We start from the raw sequence: 25535 nt of genomic DNA on the forward strand, positions 1-25535 counted from the left end.
AACCCGTGTCTCCTGCATCGGCAGGCGGACTCTCAACCACTGCGCCACCAGGGAAGCCCGAGATATTTGATTTTTAAGGTGGACACCTTAACCTTATTCTTTAGAATACTTTAAATGACATAACTTCATTCAAGGATGTATTTGATTTTGGTTAAATGACCATAAGTGAAATGAGTTGACACCAAGTCTGATAAATAAAGTGGCTAGTTAGGATTAATGATTATGGTTTTGGTCAAAGGAAAGTGTGACTGTAAGTACAATCTATGTAAAAATATATATGCATATGGGCAAAGATAAACCTTAGGAAATAAAAACATTTATATTAAGCTTATAGGAATGTGAATGCATTTTTTTTCAAGACTTCTCTGATTTTTAGTAAAAGCATCAACAGTAGTATTAATAAGCAATAAGAACAGTTATCATTTATTATCTATTATGTGCCGGACATGGACAACATATGCTTATATAATAATAATAAAATTAGCTTAGGTACATTTGTTAAATAGGAATAGTAAGAAAAAATTTTCAATATGATTTTTATACTGGCTTCTGAAGACACTTCCAAAGCAAGAATTTGGAAAAAAAAAATGTTTGGTGCAATAGTATCATAAGTAGAAAACATAGAACCGTGCTGGCAGGGTAGGTCATAAGTCCATATTCTAACTCCTTGGGAACATTTACAGCATCTACTTTTGACCCACCCTATTTCTATTTTCTAAGCCTCCAGCCTCTGATATGGTATATGGTGTGGGGCAGCCCTAGGCATATGTATTCTTTAAGAGATTTTCAGGTGACTCTGATTCACCTCTGCCCAAGAACCACTGTCTAGATCAATGCTTCTCTACTCTTTTTTCCTCCATTGTCAACTCCTGTAAGGAACCTTTTTAGAAAATGTTTTTCTAATCACACCCCCCCATGAAATATTAATACCACAGATACACCATATATCAGTTTATGTACTAAATGTATATCTTCACTTTATACATAAAAACAGGAAGCTTTTTTTTGCCCCCATGGACCAATTTTCACCCCTTCAGGGACACTGTCACCCCCACTGAGAATGTATGTCTAGAGATTCCCAATGTGAGTGCTTTGAAGAGTGTCCTGGTGTGGATAAGGGTTCCTCAAATATAAGTATATAAAGGCCAGCCACATTGCTGTGTAAGTCATCCCTCATTCATCTTCCTTTTATTTAGTGTTTGTTGTGTTTTATTTTATTTTTTTGCTTAAGAGCAACCAGAGTGTTTCTCACTCTTCCCTCTTCAATAAAGTTTGTTAATCTCATTTTCTCAGTGATTTTTTGACACTTTGGTCTTCCTCCTGCTGTGAAAGTCCCCCCACCTCTATGAGGCTCAGTTCTTGGGGACTTTTTTAGGTATCGACCACATCTCCTTGTGGGATCTTAGTTCCCTGACCAGGGATCGGACCCTCACCCCCTGCAGTGGAAGCACAAGTCTTAACCCCTGGACCACCAGGGAAGTCCCTCGACCGCATCTCTTAATGTGATTTTGCCTCGAGACCTACCTTAATTGTGACCTAGAGGAACACAGGCTCTTTTACTTCCCTCATCATTGTATTATGTGTTCTCGTTTCCACTGCACATCTTTCTCCTGGTTTATGATCTTCTTCCTAGATACGGGGACATGAGAAAGGAAATCGGCTTTAGGATCCGGGACATGTGGTATAACCTGGGTGAGTGTATAACCCAAACAGGCCCACACACCACTCCTGGGCGACACGCATCCCACGATAAATTCTTTTCCATTTTAATTCCAAGAATCCTAAGATTGATTTCTCTGTGTGTCTGGAAGTGCAAGTTGACTTGTCGGTCTCTTACAATATCACATGTTATCAGAAAACAATATTTAGTCACTCACTTCTGAATTGATTTACCCACATAAACTTTTTCTTTTCTTATGGGCCCTGTGGAGGAAGATTGTAGCACTTTACTTCCGGTGAAATTATTTTTTTTCATGTCCTCACTTACTTTCTTTTCAGGTCCCCACAAAATCAAATTTATCCCATCCATGGTGGGTCCCATTCTGGAGGTCACACTGACCCCCGAAGTAGAGCTCCGGAAAGCCACCATCCCCATTTTCTTTGATATGATGCAGTGTGAGTTCAATTTCAGTGGAAATGGCAATTTCCATATGGTAAGGAGTGGTGGACCTGTCATCTTACTAATGCACGTAGAGTCAACTCTTATTTATTTTCTTTCTATATAGAGAAGCAGTAGCCTGAATAAAACAAATCAAAGGTGATCTAAAAACTTCTTTTTTTGCATTTTATTTTGTAAAGCAATTAGGCATAGGATCAGATATTCCAACCAAGGCCCTAGGAGCAGCCTTTTCTGCTGCGTGTGTTTCCTAAAGAAGCACTCTTATCTCTGGATAATTAAAATCTGACTTCACGCAGTTTAATCCCATCTCTTGCAAATATTGCAGTGGATTGAAGGATGGTGCAGGGGTCTTTAGCTTTGAGACCTTAGTCTGCCTGATATATTTTTCCTATGCTTCAGTTTCCTTATCTATACAGTATATTAGTATTGAATGGAAGATTTTGCAGCTATGAAGCTCTGCAAAAGCAATCCCATTGTCAAGACTTCGACAAGAACCAAAAATAAAATGGAAAATTAGAATCATTAAGCTATTTTTGTATGCATAGTTGTGATTGGATCATAATGTTTGGGGTAATTTTTTCCCGTAAATATAAAGCAAAGGACAGAGTAGCACGAGGCTGCTTTAGAAAGTTTTGATATTAATGGATGATGTGAAGCGGGGTCTCCCTCTATGTATGTTGGAATTAGTTTACAATTCAGTGAAGGGATTGGGTCAAATCTAGAAAAGTTGGCTGGATGTCTTTCGTGTCCTCTTCTGAGAATGTGGCATTCTCCTGTGAAATTCTGCCTCTGCTTTCAGTTTGAGAATGAGTTGATCACAAAGCTGGACCAAGAGGTGGAAGGGGGAAGAGGAGATGAACAATACAAGGTCCTTCTGGAAAGACTGTGAGTATTTCAGAAACAAAATCTCACATTGATTGCATCATTTAGTGATGGAGAGAAACAGGCTTCTGCTGCCCTTACCAATCAAGTAGTCTCAGCACCCCTGGGGTCACCACCATGAATGGTTCTCGGGGGGTGGGGGGGTTCATGGAGTTTACACCATCCACTGCTGACATTTGTTTATCTGCTGTGAGTCAAGCGTTCATGTTTTCCTGGCCAGCCCGGCCCTCGAGAACGCAGCAGACGGAGGAGAGAGGGAGACGGACAGAGTAGTGGCATTTTGCCCAGTGTTTGAAATGCTGAACTTTAACAAAAGTGCTAGCACCTCTAATTATGGCTTCGAAGCAATAATTTAAAGGAGAAGGGAAAAACATTTCAAGGTCCACTTTACATTTAAAAATGCCTTATGCCCCGTGAAGGATGTCTGAGAACACCAGGTACAGCTCCAGCCCTTTTCACTGCCCTCCCCACACCCCAAGCCAACACATTCATTCCCTCCCTGAGCTCACATCATCCCACTGTTCCCTATCCATACCCTGACAGACCTGTGCCTGTCACCCTCTGTCCCTCTTACTCTCCTTTGCATGTATGGAATGACAGTATAACGAGTGGTTAAAAACACTTAGATGTTGGAGAGAGAGATTGTGCTTCAAATCCCGCTTTCTCCACATACTAGGATTTTGACTTTGGACAGATGCTCTAACCTATACAACACCTCTTTTTTTTTTTTTTTTTTTTTGGTCATCTACGATGATAAGATCTGTATTTTGGTGAGGATTAAATGAGATGATGCATTAACACAGTGTCTGTCACAGAGCTCATGCTGGACAAATGCTGGCTGCTCTGGTGTTCGTTATTGTTATTATCTGCAGGATCTTCCCAGCATCCTGGGTTGTAACTACCCTAGACTGTTCATTTCTTGTGTTCTCTGAACTTTTATGATATTGGCCAACTCTGTCACCTGTTGATTGGGTACGTGCCTAAGTCTTTCTAGGATTTACCTGCTTCATGGACCTGGTGGGCACTAGACTGAGCTTGAGGACGGGGACACTCCCAACTCTGTTTCTCATTTTTCAAAGATTTTTTTAAGGAACTAGCACACGGGGTACTCAGAAATGGAACTGATGACTCGTCTATTTTAAAGAACTAGAAGTCCGTCTTATTTTGTTTGTAATGCATAAGATCGTTTGTTGATCTTTTCATCCTATATCCATTTGGTCTGCCTGTTTGAGATTCAGACCTTTCAATGTATCACTTCTGCAGTTCTGATCTCATACGGGAATTAAGTGCAGGTGTTACACACACATACAAACACACACATTTACAAGTGATAATAAAACTACACTTAAAAAAAATCCTACAGTTGACTTTTCACATACAGATCGTATTTTTGCTTCATTCTTCTTGGATCACGAATGCAGAAAAATATGACTGCACAAATTTCCAGTGCCCAAGAATAATTTTAGAGTCTGGACTAATGCTTTGAACCCATTTTTTCTTCTGTTCCCGAAGTTTTCTTCTAATTGTCTAATCTGAGAAGCTCCTATAGAAGCTTTGCTCTATTTGGGTCCAGAGGGAGAGGATTTAGACCAAAAGTTTAACCTCCATCTACCTATTTACAACTGTGCATTTTTTCCTGAAAATAACACTTTTTTTTAACGTCTTTATTGGAGTATAACTGCTTTACAATTGTGTGTTAGTGTCTGCTTTATAACAGAGTGAATCAGCTATACATATACATATATCCCCATATCTCCTCTCTCTTGTGTCTCCCACTTTTATCCAAAGAGCCACATGTTTAGAAGTGCAGTAGATTCCTAGGTTTCTCTAGGCTGGGCATCAGTCCAAGATTCTTCAGAGTTCCCTCAGGTTGCCCTGAAGTGCTAGGCCTTAGGGGGAATAAAGATGGAGAAAAGATGGTCCTTTCAAATGAGTAGAGCGATCAGATAGCACACACAAACCTTATGGGCAAAGGTTCTCATATCTGTGGTATTGACAGAAGACAGAAACAAATACAAATAGAAATTCAAAGAAGGGCATACTGGACTGGAATCCTCAGTGATGATAGGGCTTGAGCTACAAACCTAAAGAAAACGTAGAACTCGAGTAACAGCGAGGAGCCTTGTAAGTGAAGGACCCAGGCTAGCATAGACTGGAGTTACAAGAAGGGTGTAAGTCTCCTAGTCTGGCGCTACCTGCTGCCAGGACCATGGACAGCGCTCATAGGCGGTGCTGGAGTCACCGTGTGGGACATGGGCATTTGTCTCTATCTCTGCCCCACAGGCTTCTAGAACATTGCCGGAAACATAAATACCTCTCCAGCTCTGGAGAAGTATTCGCGCTCCTGGTCAGCAGCCTCTTAGAGAATCTCTTGGACTACAGAACCATTATCATGCATGACGAGAGCAAGGAAAACCGCATGAGCTGTACCGTTAACGTGCTGGTACGTGCCACGCCCCTGGGATGGCGAGAGGGCAGTGCCCGGCCGCCCCTGCACCCCATGGCGCAGCTCTAAGTAGATCCGGCAGACACAGAGGTCCCCTGGGACCACCTTTTCAGAGTCCGTGCCCTGCTGAGTCTAATTGGAATGGCTTTGATGGCTATTGGCTAACTCAGCTCTGAACTGGCAGATGGCAGCTGCCTCAGACCTTGAGGATAAATGTGGAAACAGGGATGGAAAATGCAACATAAGCTCTTGACTCAACTCTCTTACCGAAGGCCATCCTCAGCCTGTTTCTCTGTCTTGTTTTATGTGGTTGCATTAATGTTGGGATTATTCGACACAGACGAAAATGCATTAAAAACAATATACCATGAGTAGAGAATTAGTTCATGAAATCCTCTAGGTGGTAGAACCCTGTGGTCTTGCCTTTCCTTAGACAGTTGTAACTGGGACCACAGACCTCAGATGTTTAGGCTGCCATACACTCGTCTTCATATAAATCAAGAACCTACCACCTCTGATTCCCTGAGAAAACAGAATATCAGGTGACTTGGGTATGACCCAGCTGTCTATTCACCTAGAAGGGTCCCTCACATTTCCCAGAAGCATGGTCCTAAAAGAATTCAACTTTTCTGCTTTGTAAATTGTCACTTCCTTATTTTGTTGGGAGTATTTGTTAAAGGGAAAGAAGAAAGTCTTTGGAAAAGTGACACTTGAAAAGTGCAAGTAGTGGTTTGTCCATTTTTGTGGCAAGCTCATCAATAATGGCTTTGTGTTGGTATTTTGTGACTTTTTTTGTAGAATTTTTACAAAGAAAAGAAGAGAGAGGACATCTACATAAGGTAAGCTGAAAGAAATTTCTGCTTTTGCTGTTTATGTCAGGGCTTTATGATTTATTTCTCCAATAAATGAAAACAGTAAGCCCCAACACCATGCTTGCTGCTTTGAGAGACACCAGAAAGTATGTGATATGCTCCGTCCTTCCTAAAAGGGTAAACGTTTTAGACAGATACACAAGTAAGTACAATACGAGGAAGTGTAGAGGGAGGATCCTGTCGGGATTCCAGGAAAGGATAGAGGGCTGTGGCCAGGTAACCAGGGAAAACAGCACAGGAAAGACGTGAAATTCACCCTCTGTCAAGGACTGTTAGCCCGGCATGCAGGAAGCCCTGAACGTGAAACCAACTTGGATGTAAACTATGTGCATTTTCCTGGGGAAACATTCCTTAGCTCTCATGAGCTTCCCAGAGGGGTCTGTGACGTGAAAAAAAATTTTTAAACATCACTGCCTTAAACGAAGAGTACAAAGTAGCATAGGTAGAGTAGGAAAGACACACAGGCAGGAAGCAGCACAAAGACTTAAGGAATAGGAAGTAACTATTCCTGCCGCCTGGCTGTGGCATGAGCCAGATGTCCCATCAACTCCCTGGCAGCAGAATGCCTCCTTTCTCCCGTTCTGACCAGATACTTGTACAAGCTGCGGGATTTGCACCGGGACTGTGAGAACTACACCGAAGCTGCCTACACACTCCTCCTCCACGCTGAACTCCTGCAGGTAAGTGGATCAGGTATGCGGTATGTCAGCCGTCCAGCCCTTTGGGACCGCATCCTGTATGATTGTAATGGGAAAGTTCCCTACTCGAGGAGGACCCTTTTATCCAAGAATGTTTTTATAGCTTCTAAATAGGCACAGCTAGTTTTTAGACCAAGGTTGGGAAAATTTCCATTATTATTTATTTATTTACTTATTTACTTACTTTTAAATTTATTTTATTGAAGTATAGTTGACTGATAGTGTTGTGTTAATTTCTGCTGTACAGCAAAGTGATTCAGTTGTACATATATATACATTCTTTTTCATATTTTCCGTTATGGTTTGCCACAGGATATTAAATATAGCTCCCTGCGCTCTACAATAGGACCTTGTTGTTTATCCATTCTAGTCCCAAAGTCCCAATCCATCCATCCCCCCTCCCTCTCCCCCTTGGTAACCACAAGTCTGTTCTCTCTGTGTGAGTCTGTTTCTGTTTTGTAGATATGTTCACTTGTGTCATATTTTAGATTCCACATGTAAGTGATGTCATATGGTATTTGTCTTTCTCTTCCTGACTTACTTCACTTAGTATGATCACCTCTAGGTCCATCCATGTTGCCGCAAATGGCATTATTTCATTCTTTTTTACGGCTGAGTAATATTCCACTATATATGTACCACATCTTCTTTATTCACTCACCTGTCAATGGACATTTAGGTTGTTTCCATGTCTTGGCTATTGTAAATAGTGCTGCTTTGAACATATGGGTGCATATCATTTATTTAAAAATCCTGAGGAAGCAGAGCACAACTTACAGGCTACTAATACTGACACTCTAATTGAAAAAACAGGGACTTCCCTGTGGTGCAGTGGCTAAGAATGCACCAACGCAGGGGACACGGGTTCGAGCCCTGGTCAGGGAAGATCCCACATGCCGCGGAAAAACTAAGCCCGTGCGCCACAACTACTGAGCCTGCGCTCTAGAGCCTGCGAGCCACAACTACAGAGCTTGCATGCTGCAACTACTGAAGCCCACAAGTGAGCCTAGAGCACGTACTCTGCAACAAGAGAAGCCACCGCAGTGAGAAGCCTGTGTGCCTCAACGAAGAGTAGCCCCCACTTGCCACAACTAGAGAAAGCCCGTGCAGAAATGAAGACTGAATGCAGCCGTTATTAATTAAATTAAATAATTAAATATTAATTAAATTAATTAAAATTAAATAAATAAATTTATTTTAAAAAAGAAAAAACAAAACACACGTCAATCAATATGTGTAAAACTGTAGAGAAGTAAGCTGTAAGTAAATATAGAACTGTAGAAGTACTATCCTATTTATACTGTCTCACTGAGGAAATTATATTGTGCCATGGATATAAATACAACTCTACATCATCAATCCCAGATAATTATTTCCAGCTGTGACAACTCCTCCAACTTACTGTTCTGTCAACATCAATCTCTGAATGAGTAATAGACAACTCAAACTTAGCGTGATAGGAACAGAAGCTGTTCCCTCCACTGTCCTCCTGTGTCCGTCCCTTCCTCTCCTCTCTCCCCATTTCACTAAAGGGCACTTTCATCTAATAAAAGATACTGGTCGTCATCATCTTTTACTCACCCCTCCCACATTCTGCACAAGCAAGAATCGTGGACCCTCTGTCCAAAACCCTCCCTCACCCCATCCACTTTTCTTTTTTTTTTAATTGAGAAAGTTTGTGCTATAGCATTAGATCTCCAGGGCTTGCTTGCTTGCTTGCTTATTTATTTATTTATTCATTCATTCATTCATTCATTCATTTAATGAATTTATTTATTTATTTATTTTTGGCTGCATTGGGTCTTCGTTGCTGCGCATGGGCTTTCTCTAGTTGTGGTGAGCGGGGGCTTCTCCTGTTGCGGAGCACAGGCTCTAGGCACGCGGGCTCAGTAGTTGTGGCTCACAGGCTTAGTTGCTCCGCGGCATGTGGGATCTTCCCGGACCAGGGCTCAGACCCGTGTGCCCTGCATTGGCAGGCGGATTCTTAACCACTGCACCACCAGGGAAGTCCTCCAGGGCTTATTTATCTACTAGTTTCAAGTTTATACCCTTAAACAATCTTCCTCCTATTCCCCCACCCCACAGCCCCTGGTAACCACCGTTCTACTCTCTGTTTTTACAAGTCCGTATTTTTCCGATGCCACATATAAGTGAGATCGTACAGTGTTTGTCTTTCTCGTCTAACTTACTTCACTTTGAATAATGCCCTTAATGTCCATCCGTGGTGTTGCAGATGGCAGGATTTCCTTCTTTCTCATGGCTGAATAATAGTCCATTGTATGTATATACCACATTTTTATTCATTCATCCATTGATGGACACTTAGGTTGTATCTTGGCTAGTGTGAATAATGCTGCAGTGAACACGGGGGAGCAGCTGTCTCTTTGATAGCCTCACCCTATCCACTTTTCTTTATCTCCGTTGCTACCATCTTGGTCCAAGTTATCGTTTTTAGCCTCCTACTACATCTCCCTGCCTCCATTCTTGTCCCTAGCAATTAATTTTCTTGTATAATTTAAATTTTATTTTATACCTAAATAATACATGTATATTGTTCTAAGCGTTGGAATTAAAAACTGGAGTCCTCTGCTTCACCACTTCCCCTAAGGCAGCCACTCACAGTGCATACTCAAGATTGGGGCACCAGAAAGCTTATTGTATATGGGTTAGGGAGGAAGGCTTGTTGACTGTGGGATGATCCGAAAGAAACCACAGTGTCAGTGACTGTAGGTCTTTTCGTTTGTGCTGCTCAGAAAAGTCAGCTCTCCTATCCTGGCATAAGGTATGAGGTGTGGATGCCACTTTTTCCCCATAGAGCTACTCAGTAGGGATGCTGCTTATTAAGTATAGTCCACATTTTCATCATTGGTATGAGATCCCATCTTGATCATGTACTAAATCACTGTATGGAGGGTCGGGGGGAACCTCTTTCTAGATTTTACATATTTTGCATGGGTCTCTGTCAATTCATGCACCAGGACCACACTGTTTCAATTATCCGTATGTTTTATGACCTAGTAGTTTCTCTTCATTCCTCTTCTTTTTCAGAGTTTTCCACCTTATTCCTTTTTGTTTATTTTTTCACATGGACTTTGGAATCATGAAATTTAAAAATTAATTTAGGGGAGAATTTCCATGTTTATAAAATAGCATTTTCTTATCCAAAAGCATGATGTGACTTTCCATTTGTTCAGGTCTGCTTTTGTGCCCTCCTGTGGTGTATTAACATTTTCTGTGTAGAAGTCTTGAATATTCCTTGTTATGTTGATCCCTAGATATCTTTTCTTTTTATTTTAATTATGGTTAAATACATATAAAATTAAATGTACCATCCTAGGCATTTGTAAGTGTATAATTTAGTAGCATTAAGTATATTCACATTGCTGTGCCTCGGTATCTGATCATTTTGGGTTTATTCTTGTAGGGGTCATTTCTTCTGTTATCTTCAGCACGGTTATTATTTATATGAAATCTATCTCTAATTTATTTCCAAATATGTTAATTTTGACCCCACTACTTAATTCTCTCATTTGTGGTAGGTTTTCAGTTGGCACCCTTTGTGAATGGATTGATTATGAAGAATACAATCGTTGCTTTCACATGATAGTTTTACCCCCTTTTTTGCATTTTTATACTTCTGATTTTTCTCTTTTATCTGTACTGAGTGGTAACCAGTACAACCACAGTCATGATGGTTGGCAGCCTCACCTCATTCCTGACCTTCATGGGAATGCCTTGACTGTCCATTTGGCATGCACTTGTTTTGAAGCTGGCATGTATATGTATATGCGTGTGCAATTTTTGTGTTTAATAAATCATCAAAAATATATGATTGAGTCAAAGATATATACAAATATTTCTGTGAATTTTTGCAGCTGAATATTTGTTACATTCATCTCCTTTAAATGAATTGATGTGTTGCATCAATCTCTTGTGTTGCTTTTGTGTGTTTTTCAGTGGTCTGACAAGCCCTGTGTACCCCATTTGCTTCAGAGGGACACTTACTATGTGTATACCCAGCAAGAGCTTAAAGAGAAGCTGTATCAAGAAATCATATCTTATTTTGACAAAGGCAAGGTGAGTGTTGGGTGGTTTGTTTTTGTATGAAGGCAAAGGAGGAAATGACCGCAATACTTATACATTGCAGTTCTGATCTTCACCAGCCAGAGTTAGCGCAGAGACCCCTACAGACAGCCCAAACTTCAGACACCAGCTGCAAGTTCAGGGGTCCCCAGGCCACCCACATTTCTGACCAATTGACTATAAATTTGGGGAGAGAGTGCCTATGGTTCCCCCCACCTCAGGTTTGATACTATACTAGAACAACCAATAGAACAACCAACAAAACTTGGTAAAATGCTGTTCTTAATGATTACAGTTTTATCATAAAGGATACAAATCAGAACCAGCCAGATGAAGAAATACACAGGGCAAGGTCTAGGAGGGTCCCAGGTGCCTGGCTTCTGTGTCCTCTCCCCGTGGATTCAGAGACATCACACTCTTGGCAAACTGATGTGCTCGCCAACTAGGAAGCTCATTTGAGCTCTGTGTGCAGGGTTTTTAATTTTTTTTTTTTTTTTTTTTTTTTTTTGCCGCACCACACGGCATGCGGGATCTTAGTTCCCCTACCAGGGATCGAACCCACGCCCCTTGCAGTGGAAGCGTGGAGTCTTAACAAGTGGACCGCCAGGGAAGTCCTGTGTGCAGGGTTTTTATTGGGGTGTCGTTATATTGGCTGGACTGATTGAATCATAAACCACATGAATAAACTCCATCTCCAGCCCCCATCTCCTCTGTGGAGGTCTGGCTGATACTGTATAGTTCAAGGCTCCAACCCTCTAATCAAATGGCTGGTGGTTCTGGCAGAGGTGAGCCCCCATTCTAAGACTATCCTGCCCACCATGAGTCACCTCGTTAGTATCAACTCCCATGTGGTCTGAGAGGTCCACCTTGAAGGACAATGACACTCCTGTCACTGGGGAAATTCCAAGAGTTTAGAAGCTGCCTCCCAGGAGCTCAGGACAAAGACCAGACAAGTTCTTTATTATGCAACAGTGACTCATAACTTACGCTTTACTATTCCCATGTGTATCTTTGAATTCTGATATTTTTAATGGGAGAGAAAATGAATAGATTAATTAAGGTAAGAAAGGCAATAAATAGAGATAAGTTATCTTGAGGACACATAACCCAAGGGAGAATTCAGTGGGCACAGCCCAGGGCCTCACTCTCTGTAACCGTAATTGTACCTTTTAAAGTTTGCTAAGGGCCAGGAGCTAGTATAATCCTTTTCAGTGCATTCTTTAGAGGTTGTTAGCTAACACCTGGGGCACATCCCATCCCCAGGTCGCTGCCTGCCTGACACCTTAGGCTGTACGTAACAGGCAACTTAAATGCCTATGAGGAAGAGAAAGTAAAATAAACATGTAAACTGGGCCACCAAGTCATGGAATCTGTGATTAGCTGCAGAAAGCATGTCTAGCTGGAAGACTTTTAAACTGAAAATTGAAAAAAAGCATAGAAAGGGTAGGGGGAGAAAAAAAAAGTGTGTGCTATTGAAACAAAACAGATTCCAGATTTGACCCTTTTCAAGGGCCTGCCACTTCCAGCCACCATTCCTGTTTTACCAGTGGAACCTGTTGATTAAATAAATAATCATCATGATAAAATAGCTACCATCGATTTAGTGCAAGTTACTGTTTTGGGTGATTTTCAAGCTGCTTTTCTAATTTAATTCTCCCTGTAACCCTATAAGGTAGATATTATCTCTGTTTTACTGAGGAAGAATTTGAGGCCCAGAGAGCAAATATATTTGCTCAGACTTTTTAGCCTCTGCATCCCTTTACCCTCTTAAAAATCGTTGAGGACCCCCAAGAGCTTTTGTTCACATGGATTATGTCTATTGATGGCTATTAATTTCTAGTCTTAGAAATTAAAACAAAATTTTAAAATATTTACTTGCTTGTTCTTTTAACAATAACAAACTTACTACCTGTTCATATAAATCATATCTATTTATGAACAGTGACCATATTTTCCAAAAAGTGAGCAATAGGAGTGGCATTGTTTGACATTTTTGCAAATCTCTTTATCATCTGGCTCCATAGAAACAGCAGGATTCGAATATCCACTTCTACATCCAATGTGTTGCGACATTACACATCCTATAGCCCCTGGGAAACTCCACTGTAGACTTATGAGAGAATGAGCATTGAAAAATTTTAGGCAAATAATATTAGTATTATTAAGAAGATGGTTTTGACCTCATGGACCCCTCAAAAGGGTCCTGGGGACTCCCAGAGACCAGGGACCATACTTTGAGAACCTCTGTGCTAGGCTGGCTTCCTGTCTCTTTCATTGAGTTAGCATTTGGTGAATGAGGAGTGAACTGGGCCCCATGGTGGCGGTGACTGGCCTCCTGCACCAGGCCCAGCTGAGGCCCATGTGGCACATTTCAAAGAGTTTTCCATGATCCAGGGCCAGAAATTTCAGAAGGGACAAATTTGGCAAATGATATTAGAAGATTTAATTTTAAAATGTTTTTACAACTGTATGTGAACTGTACACACGTTCCTTCGGCAGCCAGAAACAGTGGAACTCAGCATGTGGCTAACAAGACTGAAGTAGGAAATTTCCAGATGTTGCGTTATTAATAGTATCCAGCTAAGAGACATTTTATGAAATACCAAAATGAACAGAGTTTCATCAGTCTGGGATGCTAGCCTCAGATGCCAGATGTGTGCCTTCGGCTGTAATTTACGTGTTCATAAATGCTGTAAGGCATTTCCTGAAGCTCTCGTTGACTATGTAGATAGTTTAGTTAGAAGTAGGAGATCAGTGCCCTAACTTGGAGAAATAGTTTCCCAAATTCCACACAACAGTACTATCAGACTTTCTTTCATACCTCCACTCCTCCCAAACAACCTGACTCAGAAGGAACACACACACACACATCTCAAAACCAGAACAAGAGCCCACACCAACTTCCTTTCCCCTCCAGCAAGACTTTCATGCTCTCAAAGACTAGGTCTTTGGAACTGGTGCCACTCCACTTTCAATGGTCTTTAGTTCATTGCCCTTTAAACTCAGCATTGCTTTGTTTGAGGACACATGGTGTTCTTCATGTTCTTACAAACAGAATTAACAGAAAATGCCCCCTGGCAAAGCGGCTAAGGTACAGTAGATTTTTGATGTCAGAAAACAGGGTTAGTTGATCCAAGCCGTGAGGTACGTTGGGAGTGTCCGCAGAAACTCAACCCACCTGACTCCCTAGTCATTGCCCAGTGACTCTCCAGTGGCTCTTGCAACTGGATCAATGACTGCTTTGTTCTCCACTGGTAACCCTCCTTTTCTTTTTCTGAAGATGTGGGAGAAGGCAATCAAGCTGAGCAAAGAGTTGGCTGAGAATTATGAGAGCAAAGTATTCGACTACGAGGGCCTGGGTGATCTCCTGGTGAGTCTGGGTCAGAAGACATCGAGCCTCTGGCAGGGGTGCTATTCGTAGTGTTTGTGAAAATGGTTTTGTAAGTTTAAAAAAGATAATTGATGTTCTTTACAATGGAAAAGTACACCTTGCTTAGAATAAAAATGAAGAGAAATGAGGTCTAAAAGCTGTTACAGCTATCTGTCCAGATTATCTTTGATAGGGGGCTCAGGATCCCCATCTACAGCCCTCTCTCCTCTGTGCCCCCTCCATAACCCAGGCCCAGCACCCCTTTCCCCTCTCAGTTACTCTGCCTTCCAGGAAGCCTTTCCACGTTTCAGATGTTTTCTGACATCTGTTCATCAGAATTACTTGTCCTGTGGTCCACATCCTCAGGGCTCTGCTGAATGAATGAACTGCTCATCTTTGAGCTCTGTTTTTTATCTTTATTTTCCAATTTTAAATCTTTTTTTTTTTGTTTAAAAAAATTTTTGTTTTTTGTTTTTAGTTTGTTTTTTTGTTTGTTTTCTGTTGTTTCTTATTGTTCTTTATCTTGATTCTCCAATTTTACCTTCCTCCTGCTCCAAATGTCCCTGGACTGCTCTACTTTTTCTGGTTTTTTTTGGTTTTGTCTCTTTGTTTTGTTTTGTTTTTTATTGTTTTTCATCTTGATTCTCCAATTTTGCCTTCCTCCTGCTCGGAATGTCCCTGGCCTTCTCTGCTCTTACAGTCATCCTGCCCTTGTGTATTACACCTAGCTGTTGGCACAGGTCACCTATTTCAAAACAGTAAAGCGAAACAAAAATGACCTTTTCCATGCCCAGTGGGAGGCCAACACAATATTACATTGGGTCATTTTCAGTGGAGGAGTCACAAAAGGTCAGGTCACCCATTGTCATGTAATAATTGGAGGAGATAGTTGTCAAGATCACTGTGAAAAGAATTTGCCCCTGTATGGTATCAGCTCCTGCCATCATGCAAAAAGTCTCAGATGAATTTCACAAACTAAATTGAGCTGAGGCATGAGCAATGTAACAAGTTACCTCTCTAAGAAAACATTGTGATAGAAACCTTCACTGAGGTAGTGTAGTGATCACCTTCGTGCTAACCATTGTGGGAGGCCAGCTGTCAAAGCCCCCCAGGTCTGGCTACCTATTTTGCTTCCTTTAAGGCTGACGCTCTACGCCCTTGTTGGGAAACCTCTCCCCACAGGAAGCATTAAAGATAGGGGTGGTACCAATATATACAGTGGAATATCAGCCGTAAAAAGGAATGAAATTGGGTCATTTGTAGAGACGTGGATGGATCTAGAGACTGTCATACAGAGTGAAGTAAGTCAGAAAGAGGAAAACAAATATCGTATGTTAACGCATATGTGTGGAACCTAGAAAAATGGTACAGATGAACCGGTTTGCAGGGCAGAAATAGAGACACAGATGTAGAGAACAAACATGTGGACACTAAGGGGGGAAGGTGGCGGGGGTGGGGGGGTGGGATGAATTGGGAGATTGGGACTGACATGTATCCACTAATATGTATAAAATGGATGACAAATAAGAGCCTGCTGTATAAAAATAAATAAATAAAATAAAAATTCAATTACCCAAAAAAAAAGAAAGATAGGGGTGATACCAGATTTGAAAAATAGAACACCACCACCACCTTCTGGGCACCTGTAGCTGAACCGAGGCCTTGAATCGAAACCACTTGCATGAACTGGAAAGTTCTCTCTTTCTTTCCTCATATGTCTCTGTTCCAGTGCAGCCACCCACCTGAATCTCAGAAAGTGCTTCTTAACCTTTTAGGGGTCCTGAACGTACTTCAAGAAACTGGTGAAAGCTAAACCGTCCCTCCCTCCACAGGTGAATGCACACACATCTGTCCTAATACATATAACTGCAAGGATTCCCAGACCCTCCCGGGCCATTCGTAGATGCAGGTCCAAAACCGCCGATCCAGGGAAAGGATAATTCTTTGGCCCACAAGATATTTTACAAAGACCTTTCATTTCTCTCTGTTACATGGGAAACAACAAAGCAAATAGTCTGAGCTTTTTTTTTTTTTTTTCAGCGGTGCCCTTGTAACCTCCCTATGGAATGTCTTGTTTTGTTTTCCAGAAAAAAAGAGCCTCATTTTATGAGAACATCATTAAGGCAATGAGGCCTCAGCCTGAATACTTTGCTGTTGGCTACTATGGACAGGGCTTTCCTTCTTTCCTACGGGTAAGAAGCCTGAGGGTGGTCTCCCCAGCCATTAAGCCCTGCAGTCTGCAGGAGGGAAGGTCTTCATTTCTTTTCCAGATGGGTCTAGTGTGTTAGCAGCTGGAGACCCCTGTTCTCACGGTGGGAGGTTAGGGAGGGAAACCACTTCCTGAGCGGCTGGTCTCTTCACCCCCGGCCGCCTCTGGTATTCTGGCAGCTCTTTTGTAAAATGACTTCTCCCAGGTGGAATGAAAAAGGGAAAAACAAAACCATTCCCTCCGCTGGTCTGCTGCTGAGGGTCAGCCGGGGGGTGGGGGTGGGGGTGTGTGGATTGATGTATCTAATTGTTTATTTTATTTCCAGCTAGAGCTAGTTTGAAAACAAATATCCCCAGGACAAGACTGCAAAAGGTTCACAAAAATAAAAACAGTTTTGTTGGAATAATGAGAAGGACCATGTTTATCTTCTTTCTCAAATTTTTTTAGAATGTAATACTGATTTTACAATCGAAAAAGCAACCCCCCCTCAAAAAAAAAGCCCTCTTATTTTCTCCCACAGAAAAGAAGCCTCTTTTAGTGCTGAGCTATGTTTAAATATATATTATCCATCTTCCTTCCCCTAATTAAAAGAGAAAGAAAGAAAAAAGTGGAAAGGGAAATACATTCCTTACAGCGCATAGTAAGGAAATAGTTTATTCATTCATTCAATAACTGTTTGCTTAGGGCCTACTGTGTGCCAGGCATTAGAGATACAGTGCTGATAATAATCAGATGTGGTCCTTGCTCTCATGGATTTTACAACCTAATGGGTGAGTTGTTAATTAAATAATCGCACAAACAAATATGAAATCGAAACTGACCGAGACAGGAATTCTGTGCTAGATGAGTTGGTTAAGCAAGGAGTATTTACCCAAGTAAAATTAAAACCTGTGTTCACATAAAAATTGTACGTGATTGTTCATAGCACTGTTACTTATAATCACTAAAGATTGGATACAGCTCACATCTCCCTCAGCTGGTGAAGGGATCAGCATAGTGTGGGACAGCCATGCAGTGGAAAACTACTCAGGAAAAAAAGGAATAAACTCCTGATACACATAACCACAGGGATGAATCTCAGATGTATTGTGCTGAGTAAAAGCAGTTAGACCTTAAAGGCTACATACTCTGTGATTTTATTGATATGACATTCTGGCCAAGCCAACACTTACCATAGGGATGGAGAGCAGGTCAGTGGTTATTGGATCTGGTCATTGGAGCCGGTGGGGCGAAGGTTGGGCTGAAAAGAGACGTGGGGAGATTTTAAGTGGTGATGAAACTGTGCTATATCTTAACTGTGGTCATGGTTATGTTTGTCAAAACTTGCAGAATTTTACACTAAATGGGGTAGATGTTTACTATGTGTCAATTATACCTGAATTTTTTAAGAATCGGGAAAGACTTCCCAGGGAACTTCTGCTTCAGCTGGGATTTGAAAGGTGAACTGGGAGTCAAGAAGGTTAAGGGGATAGGAAAAGGCGTTCCAGGCAGAGGAAACAGCGGGCAAGGGCATGGCAGGGGCTGGGAGTGAAAGACAAGTGCTGTGGGAAGAGAGGGAGCTGGGGAGCCATGGTAGATTTTTCTGTGTTGGCAAGGTCATCTGGCTTTGGAACGGAGAATGGGTGGGACGTGCGTGTAGATAAGCCCCTAGAGACCATGGCAGATGTTCAGCGAAGAGATGACAGGTTGGCCTAGGGAGGTGGCTTTAGAGAGGAAGGGAAAGATTAGTGTGATGGAGATGAAGTAACAGTATTTGATGATTGATGGGATATGGCAGTGAGCAAGAGGGAGGTGCTAAGGATGATTCCTCGCTCTCTGGTCTGCATAATTGGTGGGGCAGTGGAGCCATCCACTAAGATGGCGACACTGGGAAAGGACAGAATCATGGAGGAGAGGATGAATCCACTCACCGAATAAATATTTATTGAGCTCTTATCAATATCTTGTCATGAACGATAGCAAATTTAAGACCAGAACCTACTGCAGACCCATATTTATGGACCTTGCTGTACTATAGGCCTGGGGGCAGAGTCTAAAACAAACCCGAATCCCTGAAATTGTAGAGCTTCTGTTCTGGCTTGGAGAGACAAATAAATAAATAAATACTCAGATAAATAAGTAAAATATTGAGTGTGTCAGATGGCCTAGAACAGCGCCTCCTACGGGGTAGACGCTCAGCAAGTATCGTAGAGAAAAATGCGTCCGGGGAGGTGAATGGAGAGGCAGATGGTGGGGATGGAGTTGCAATTTTAAACGGAGTGAATGGGAAAGACTTTGGTAAGAAAATGACACCTGAGCCAAACCCTGAAAGACGTGAGGGAATAAGCCAGGCAGCTCTCAAGAAGGGGGCCAGACAGTGAGAACAGCAGGTTCAAAAGCCATGAGGCTGGAGATGCATGAACAAAAGGGCAGGTAGAGAACGGGCTCAGAGAGCTGTGGGTACCAGATTGCAGAGGGCCTTTGGGATCTTTATAGGTTGTTTGGTTTTAGACCTTCTCTATGTGAGGTAGATTTGGAACATCCAAAAACTGTGAGTCAACAATTTGCTCTATGGGTCTGGAACGCAAAGGAAAGTTGTAGGCCAGAGATAAAAGTTGGGTTATTTACGTGTCGTTAACACTGGTTGTAGATAAGGTGGCCAAGGGAGACTGGAGTAATAAGAGTAGAGGGTCTGCAGTAGGTTCTGGTCTTAAATTTGCTATCGTTCATGATAAGATATTGGTAGCTACCACACTTGTTACATATGATTATTGTGTCACATGGAATAATGGTTACGAACTGGAAGACAAGCAGTGGTTCAGTGAAAACAAGAAGTCTAGACTTTCAAGGTGAAAAATTGGGGTCTAAATCATCTGCTGAGTGACTGTGATTTTGGCCAAATCACATGACCACCAAGTCTTGGTTTTGTGACCTTGAACTGAGGGAAATAAGGCCCACATTGCAGGGCTGGTTTGAGAATGAAATGAATAGCAGATGGGAGTGCTTTATAAACTGTACAGGAGTTTGTAGATGTTACGTGTTGTCAGCGTGTACTGAAAAGTAGAGAATCCACGTGAATTATGTAACCTAAATGCCCTTGCATGTTACGGACTATTGCCCCAAACTCAGAAAGTATAAAATTATATCCTCTCCCCTGACCCGAAGCAGACCTCCGTCTCTTCTGTTTTTGTCAGCGGCATCACTGTTCTTCCTGCTCCAAGGCCGTTACCTCAGAATCCTCACCGACTCTCCCATTCCTTTGCTCTTTACCAAACACCAAAGACTCAAACACCAGTCCCTGTAGCTCCTCCTGCCCGCACAGCGTTTTGCCAAGGATCCCTACAGTTGGATAGATTAGGTGGACTACACTTCCTCCTTCATCACATTGCTCCCTCCTTCTAGAACCTCCAGGGAATTTCCGGGCCTTTGGACCATTCATTGACCTGCCTTTCCAGGCCTTTCAGATTCCGGCTCATCCAAGCATGTTTCTTCTACCTGCACTCCGTACTTTCTGCCTTGGGCCTTCTCCTTCTTTTCACTTCCGTGCCTGGCTGTCCTCACCTCTCCTCTCCTTTCCTCTCCTGACCCTATCCATCCATCTACATCCAATCAAGTCTCGTGTCCTCCTGGAAACCCTTTCCTTCAGGTTGAGCTGCTCTGTACTGTTCTGCTTGTCTGGTTCCTTCCACAGGTATGCTCCACATCATACACTTAGCGTTTTCTTATACTCCGATCCCTTGACCTGCCACAGTTTTGCCTGAAAGGTGAAATTGCATAAGGCATGCGTCAGCCGCATAAATCTTTCCCAGCTTGGAAACATTTTATCATCAATTCCAAAAGATCTGGCAACTTTCACTGCCCTCCGTGTTGAGCATAGAAGGTATATTGCCTTCAAGGTACTTAAAATTATCTCAATTCTCTTAGTTGCTTATTTGTTTACTTGTTTTCTATCTCTCTCCACCAGAGCAGAGCTACTGTTCTGTCCCTAGCGTCTGGCGTACCTCGTTTGCTCGATACATATTGGTTGTGTGAATGGACAAGTGATTTTTAAAAACATTTTACAGGACAGTATGGGCCCAGATGTTAGTTAAAAATGGATCACGTGTGGGCTTTAGATACTAAGTACTCATCTGAGTGACCATCAGAGGAGCAGGAACCTTCAAAACATGGTGACATTTGAACTTGCAACAGCTGTGAGGTGAATTTCTTCCATGCCTGGGGCCTAGAAAATTTCTTTTCAAAACATCCAATTTTATTAATTTTACTAAAGAGAAAAAGCTGCAGTTTGGAATGGAGAGAACAGTATTGAGGGCAGTTATTTTCTATGAGACTTCAATGTGGCCATCCATGGTGACCTCCAGGATTGGCTTGGGACAGCTGTAGATTAATCCTGTTCTCTGTTCCTGTCTCACCTGTTGTGTTGATTCGCTTCGTACTTTCGAGTTGTCTAGGCAGTGCCGCTCAAAGCGCTGGTTCCCTAACTGTGACTGGATCGTGATGAGAAAGGAGCTTGCACCTCAAAGTAAATGAATGTACTTCCTTCCTTCATTGAGAATTTCTTGCCATGAAAAGTATCAGCTAAACTAAACAGCATACCTGGTAACATCCTGGATTTCCATTAGGGTGCAAACTCCTTATCTCCTTGTGGATCGGTGTAGGCTATTTGCACACCAGTTGTCATCCTTGGGCCATACTCTGAGAAACACTGCATGAAGCATTTTCATGCCTGTGACTTAACTCCCCAGATAAGCTGTGAGCTCTTTCGGATATGACGGTTACTGTGGGGCACCTAGCAGGTGCTCAGTGAGGACATGGTGGGGTATTGCACTTGGTCTGGGGAGGACGGCAGCTTCCTCGGGACCAGGCTCCCCAGTTGCCCTTTCACTCTTCATTTTTTTATTTTATTTTATTTTTTATGGTATGCGGGCCTCCCTCTGCTGTGGCCTCGCCCGTTGCGGAGCACAGGCTCCGGACGCGCAGGCTCAGCGGCCACGGCTCACGGGCCCAGCCGCTCCGCGGCATGTGGGATCCTCCCGGACCGGGGCGCGAACCCGGTTCCCCTGTATCGGCAGGCGGACGCGCAACCGCTGCGCCACCAGGGAAGCCCCACTCTTCATATTTAATTCTTTCCCTTGCTCTCCTGACCTGCAGAACAAGATCTTCATCTACCGGGGGAAGGAGTACGAGAGGCGAGAAGACTTCAGCCTGCGGCTGCTGACCCAGTTTCCCAACGCCGAGAAGATGACCAGCACCACGCCCCCAGGAGAGGACATCAAGTCCTCCCCCAAGCAGTGTATCCTCGTCCTGGGGTCATGGCTCAGGGGCTCTTGAACCTGCAGCAGCTCCAGCCCAGCCAGAGAAGCTGAGGGGTTCCATCCCATCCCTGCGTGCCGATAGGTCCTGGCCTCAGACTCATTTAACCATCCTGACTCTGTGTCCCATTCTGTGTAAAAGCTTCGGGAACCTAATGTCCTTAGCTCAGGGCTATGACGTAACTAAAGGAGAGAGATGAGAAGCAAATGTTGAATATGAAGGGGGATGTGTGTTATAGCCACAAGCGGAGCCTGAGGCGAATAGACTTCCTGTTCTGAATTCTGGATCCTGGCTAAAGATGTGTAGCTCTTTTTTGGTAACATATAATGTCATCGAAAAGCCAATCGCATGCTTTAAAAAAAATAAAGATGTTATAAAAGTAAACAGTATTCTAAAAGAGGTTGGTAAGACAGAGCTGGTGTGGCATGGTAGGTAAATAAGAAAAAGGGCTCCGGAGCACATTGCCTGGGTTCCAGTTCCAGTGCTGTCACTTACTGTGTCACTTTGGGCAACTTATTTAATTTCTCTGTTCCTCAGTTTTCTCACCTGTAAAGTGGGGACAATGATCATTCTTCCCCTTGGAGTTCTTGCAAAGATTGAGTATCTGTAAAATACTAGGAACAGTGCCTGGTAAATACATAATAAAAGTTCAGTATGTGTTAATTATTATAGAATGGTTAGTAGCTATAGAAAGATACACAGCAATGATAGATCAGTAGGCAGACCTGCCTTTCAGAGGAGAGTGTAGTGGCCTCTTAACACAGTGGATGCTTGGAAAAGAAAGGTTTTCTGGAAAAAATTGTTTCAGTTGTAGGGATTCAGAAAATGCTTGCGGGGCCTCCTTGGGATGGGAATGAAAAGAGGTCTTCATGAATTGGATGTAGAAACAGGAGTGCCAGAGTCATGTCTGCATAGCCATTTTACCTTGGCAAGTTGCTTAATTTCTGCAGGCCTTGGTTTTCTCATCTGTAAAGTGTGAGGGGAGCTCTGTTTCTCCCAAATATCTAATAGCATTTCTGTGAAGATCAAATTTAAAAGATCATTTATGTGAAAACATTTTGGAAGCTATAATAGCTTAAGGCATAGCCCAGTGGTTCTCAGATTTTATTATACTTAAGAATCACCATGGAGATATTCTAATTCAGCAGCTGTGAATTCTAATTCTGCATTTTGAGTAAGTCTCCAGATGATTCTGGTGCCAGTGGATGGCACTCTTCACGTTGAGAAATACTGGGAGTGAATGTTAGGTCTAGACCCAGTGCCTTAAATTCTAGTTTCAATGCTATAGATTTGGAAGCATTGTTGGTAAAGGCAAAAAAAAAAAGTCATGCCTAAGATCAGATCATTAAGTTAGAGAGGGAGACCTTACCCCTGAGCTGGGTTTGACATCTGACTTCATTTATCAGTTGTGTGATCTGGGCTTTCTCAGACCCTCAGATTCTTCATCTGTAAAGGGGATTAATAACATCCACCAGGAAATTGTTGTGTTTATTGGAGATAACATATTCAAAGCACCTATTACAGTGCCTGGCTCTGGTACTTGATAAACAAATGGTATCCAAAGAGAACAAGAAATTCTATTGCCAGGGCTCTGGAATCTGGCTAATTCAGAGGGATGCTTGTCCAAAAGAAATGATTTAAGACAATTTCTAGTCACCTGTTTTCCCGAAATTTCATTAATGTCTGTTTCCCTAAGACAAGGTTGTTTGCCACGTGTCTGACCAAAAAATGTCCCAAGATTATGACTTAATAAGGCATTTTGGCAATATCTGAGGGAACCCCGTTTTCAATGCAGTCCTGGCATTTGGTTCAAAGGAATGATCGGTGTGGGTACCATTTCCATCGGTAAAGCAGGAGGAACAGGTGGTCCTTTTTGCTGTGACAGCTTAGTGGCCCAGCCCTTTTCCTTCCTTAACAAGCTCCTCAGACATGCAGTGTTTCACTGTAAAGCCAGTGATGAGCCTGCCGCCTAGCTACAAAGATAAACCAGTTCCAGAGCAGATCTTAAAGTAAGTAGGAATTTTTTTTGTTTGTTTTTTAAACCATGTGTCTCACACACTTCTTTATTTAGAAGTCTATCAAAATTCATTACAGTTTGGAAGACCTCCTGTTGTCTTCATCCATTTGGTCTGCTGTAACAGAAGATCATAGACTGGATGGCTTAAAAACAACAGAAATTTATTTCTCACATTTTTGTAGGCTGGGAAGTCCAAGATCAAGGCACTGGCAGATTCAGTGTCTGGTGAGGGTCTTCTTCCTGGTTCATAGGTGGTCATCTTCTCACTGTGTCCTCACATGGTGGGAGGGGTGAGGGAGTTCTGTGCGGGCCTCTCACTGTTGTGGCCTCTCCCGCTGCGGAGCACAGGCTCCGGACGCGCAGGCTCAGCGGCCATGGCTCACGGGCCCAGCCGCTCCGCGGCATGTGGGATCTTCCCGGACCGGGGCACGAACCCGTGTTCCCTTCATCGGCAGGCAGACTCTCAACCACTGCGCCACCAGGGAAGCCCGGAGTCTCTTTTTTTAATAAGGGCACTAACCACGTTCATGAGGACTCCACCATCATGAGCTAATCCCCACCCAAAAAGCCCACCTCCTAACACCATCACGTTGGGCATTAAGATTTCAATATATGAATTTGGGGGAACAAATATTCAGACCCTAACAACTGTCCCTTCCATTTCCAGTATAAGATGAGAGCTTGGTAACTCAAGGGATTTGGAGATTTCTTTTTTTTTTTAAGCAGAGGGAAGGAAATTGAGAATTTCACCCTTAGGTTTCAGATCCCCTAGTTCTTTTCTCCACTCAGAAGGATTCACTGGCCAGTAGCGACTGACCTCACCTTGCCTTCAATCAGTGAGTTCCCCTATGATTGAATTCCTTCTCCTGAGAAGCTAAAATGCTAGTAGGATTGATAGAACTGTTAGAAAACTATACAAATGAGATCACAAACATGGACATAAATCCATATGCCTTTCAAAATTGTGAGCTGTGCGATAGATTCATCAATAATAAAACTAAGATGTGCGATAAAATCAAATTCTGGGGACTTCCCTGCCAGTCCAGTGGTTAAGACTTCATGTTCCCACTGCAGGGGGGCACGGGTTCAATCCCTGGTTGGGGAGCTAAGATCCTGCATGCCACGTGGCATGGCCAAAAAAGTTAAAAAAAATCAAATTCTGCATCATCTCCGGCCTTCATTGTGGAGACTATGTCAGTTTTGAGGTAGTTTAGTGGATAAGACTCAGTCCGTGTAAGATGTGTCTCAGGTTTTGTTGGAGCAGTGCTTGTTGTAAGAAAGAAATGAAAGCGTATGGCTGTGTCTTCCCAGCTACTACAGAGCCAATGAAGTACAGCAGTTCAGATATTCTCGGCCGTTCCGGAAAGGAGAAAAGGATCCCGACAATGAGTTTGCTGTGAGTCCACCACCTTGATCCTCTAAAATGATGAAACTGACATCCAAAATGGAGGCCTTCCATTCAGCCAGCATCTACAGCAGAAATGATGGCAGCCCTGGAGATAGAGTTTCCGTGTGCTTATTACCTAGTCAGCAGACTATTGTCTCAG

At 42.6% G+C, this 25535-nt stretch overlaps 1 protein-coding gene across 2 annotated transcripts in view; it reads left to right on the forward strand.

Annotated features, from left to right (window-relative positions):
- DOCK5 (dedicator of cytokinesis 5) overlaps positions 1-25535 on the forward strand; it is a 224520-nt gene that overhangs the window by 158441 nt on the left and 40544 nt on the right. For both annotated transcript variants that reach the window (XM_024130807.3, XM_055087329.1), the window contains exons 32-43: positions 1634-1692; positions 1999-2153; positions 2919-3004; positions 5285-5444; positions 6246-6286; positions 6909-6999; positions 10975-11094; positions 14381-14470; positions 16558-16662; positions 21810-21951; positions 23899-23980; positions 25300-25384. In XM_024130807.3, coding sequence (XP_023986575.1) covers positions 1634-1692; positions 1999-2153; positions 2919-3004; positions 5285-5444; positions 6246-6286; positions 6909-6999; positions 10975-11094; positions 14381-14470; positions 16558-16662; positions 21810-21951; positions 23899-23980; positions 25300-25384 — 1216 coding nt within the window. The remainder of the gene's footprint in view (positions 1-1633; positions 1693-1998; positions 2154-2918; positions 3005-5284; positions 5445-6245; positions 6287-6908; positions 7000-10974; positions 11095-14380; positions 14471-16557; positions 16663-21809; positions 21952-23898; positions 23981-25299; positions 25385-25535) is intronic.

Source organism: Physeter macrocephalus, chromosome 9, assembly GCF_002837175.3.
Source record: "Physeter macrocephalus isolate SW-GA chromosome 9, ASM283717v5, whole genome shotgun sequence".
In the NCBI taxonomy this organism is placed as follows: domain Eukaryota; kingdom Metazoa; phylum Chordata; class Mammalia; order Artiodactyla; family Physeteridae; genus Physeter; species Physeter macrocephalus.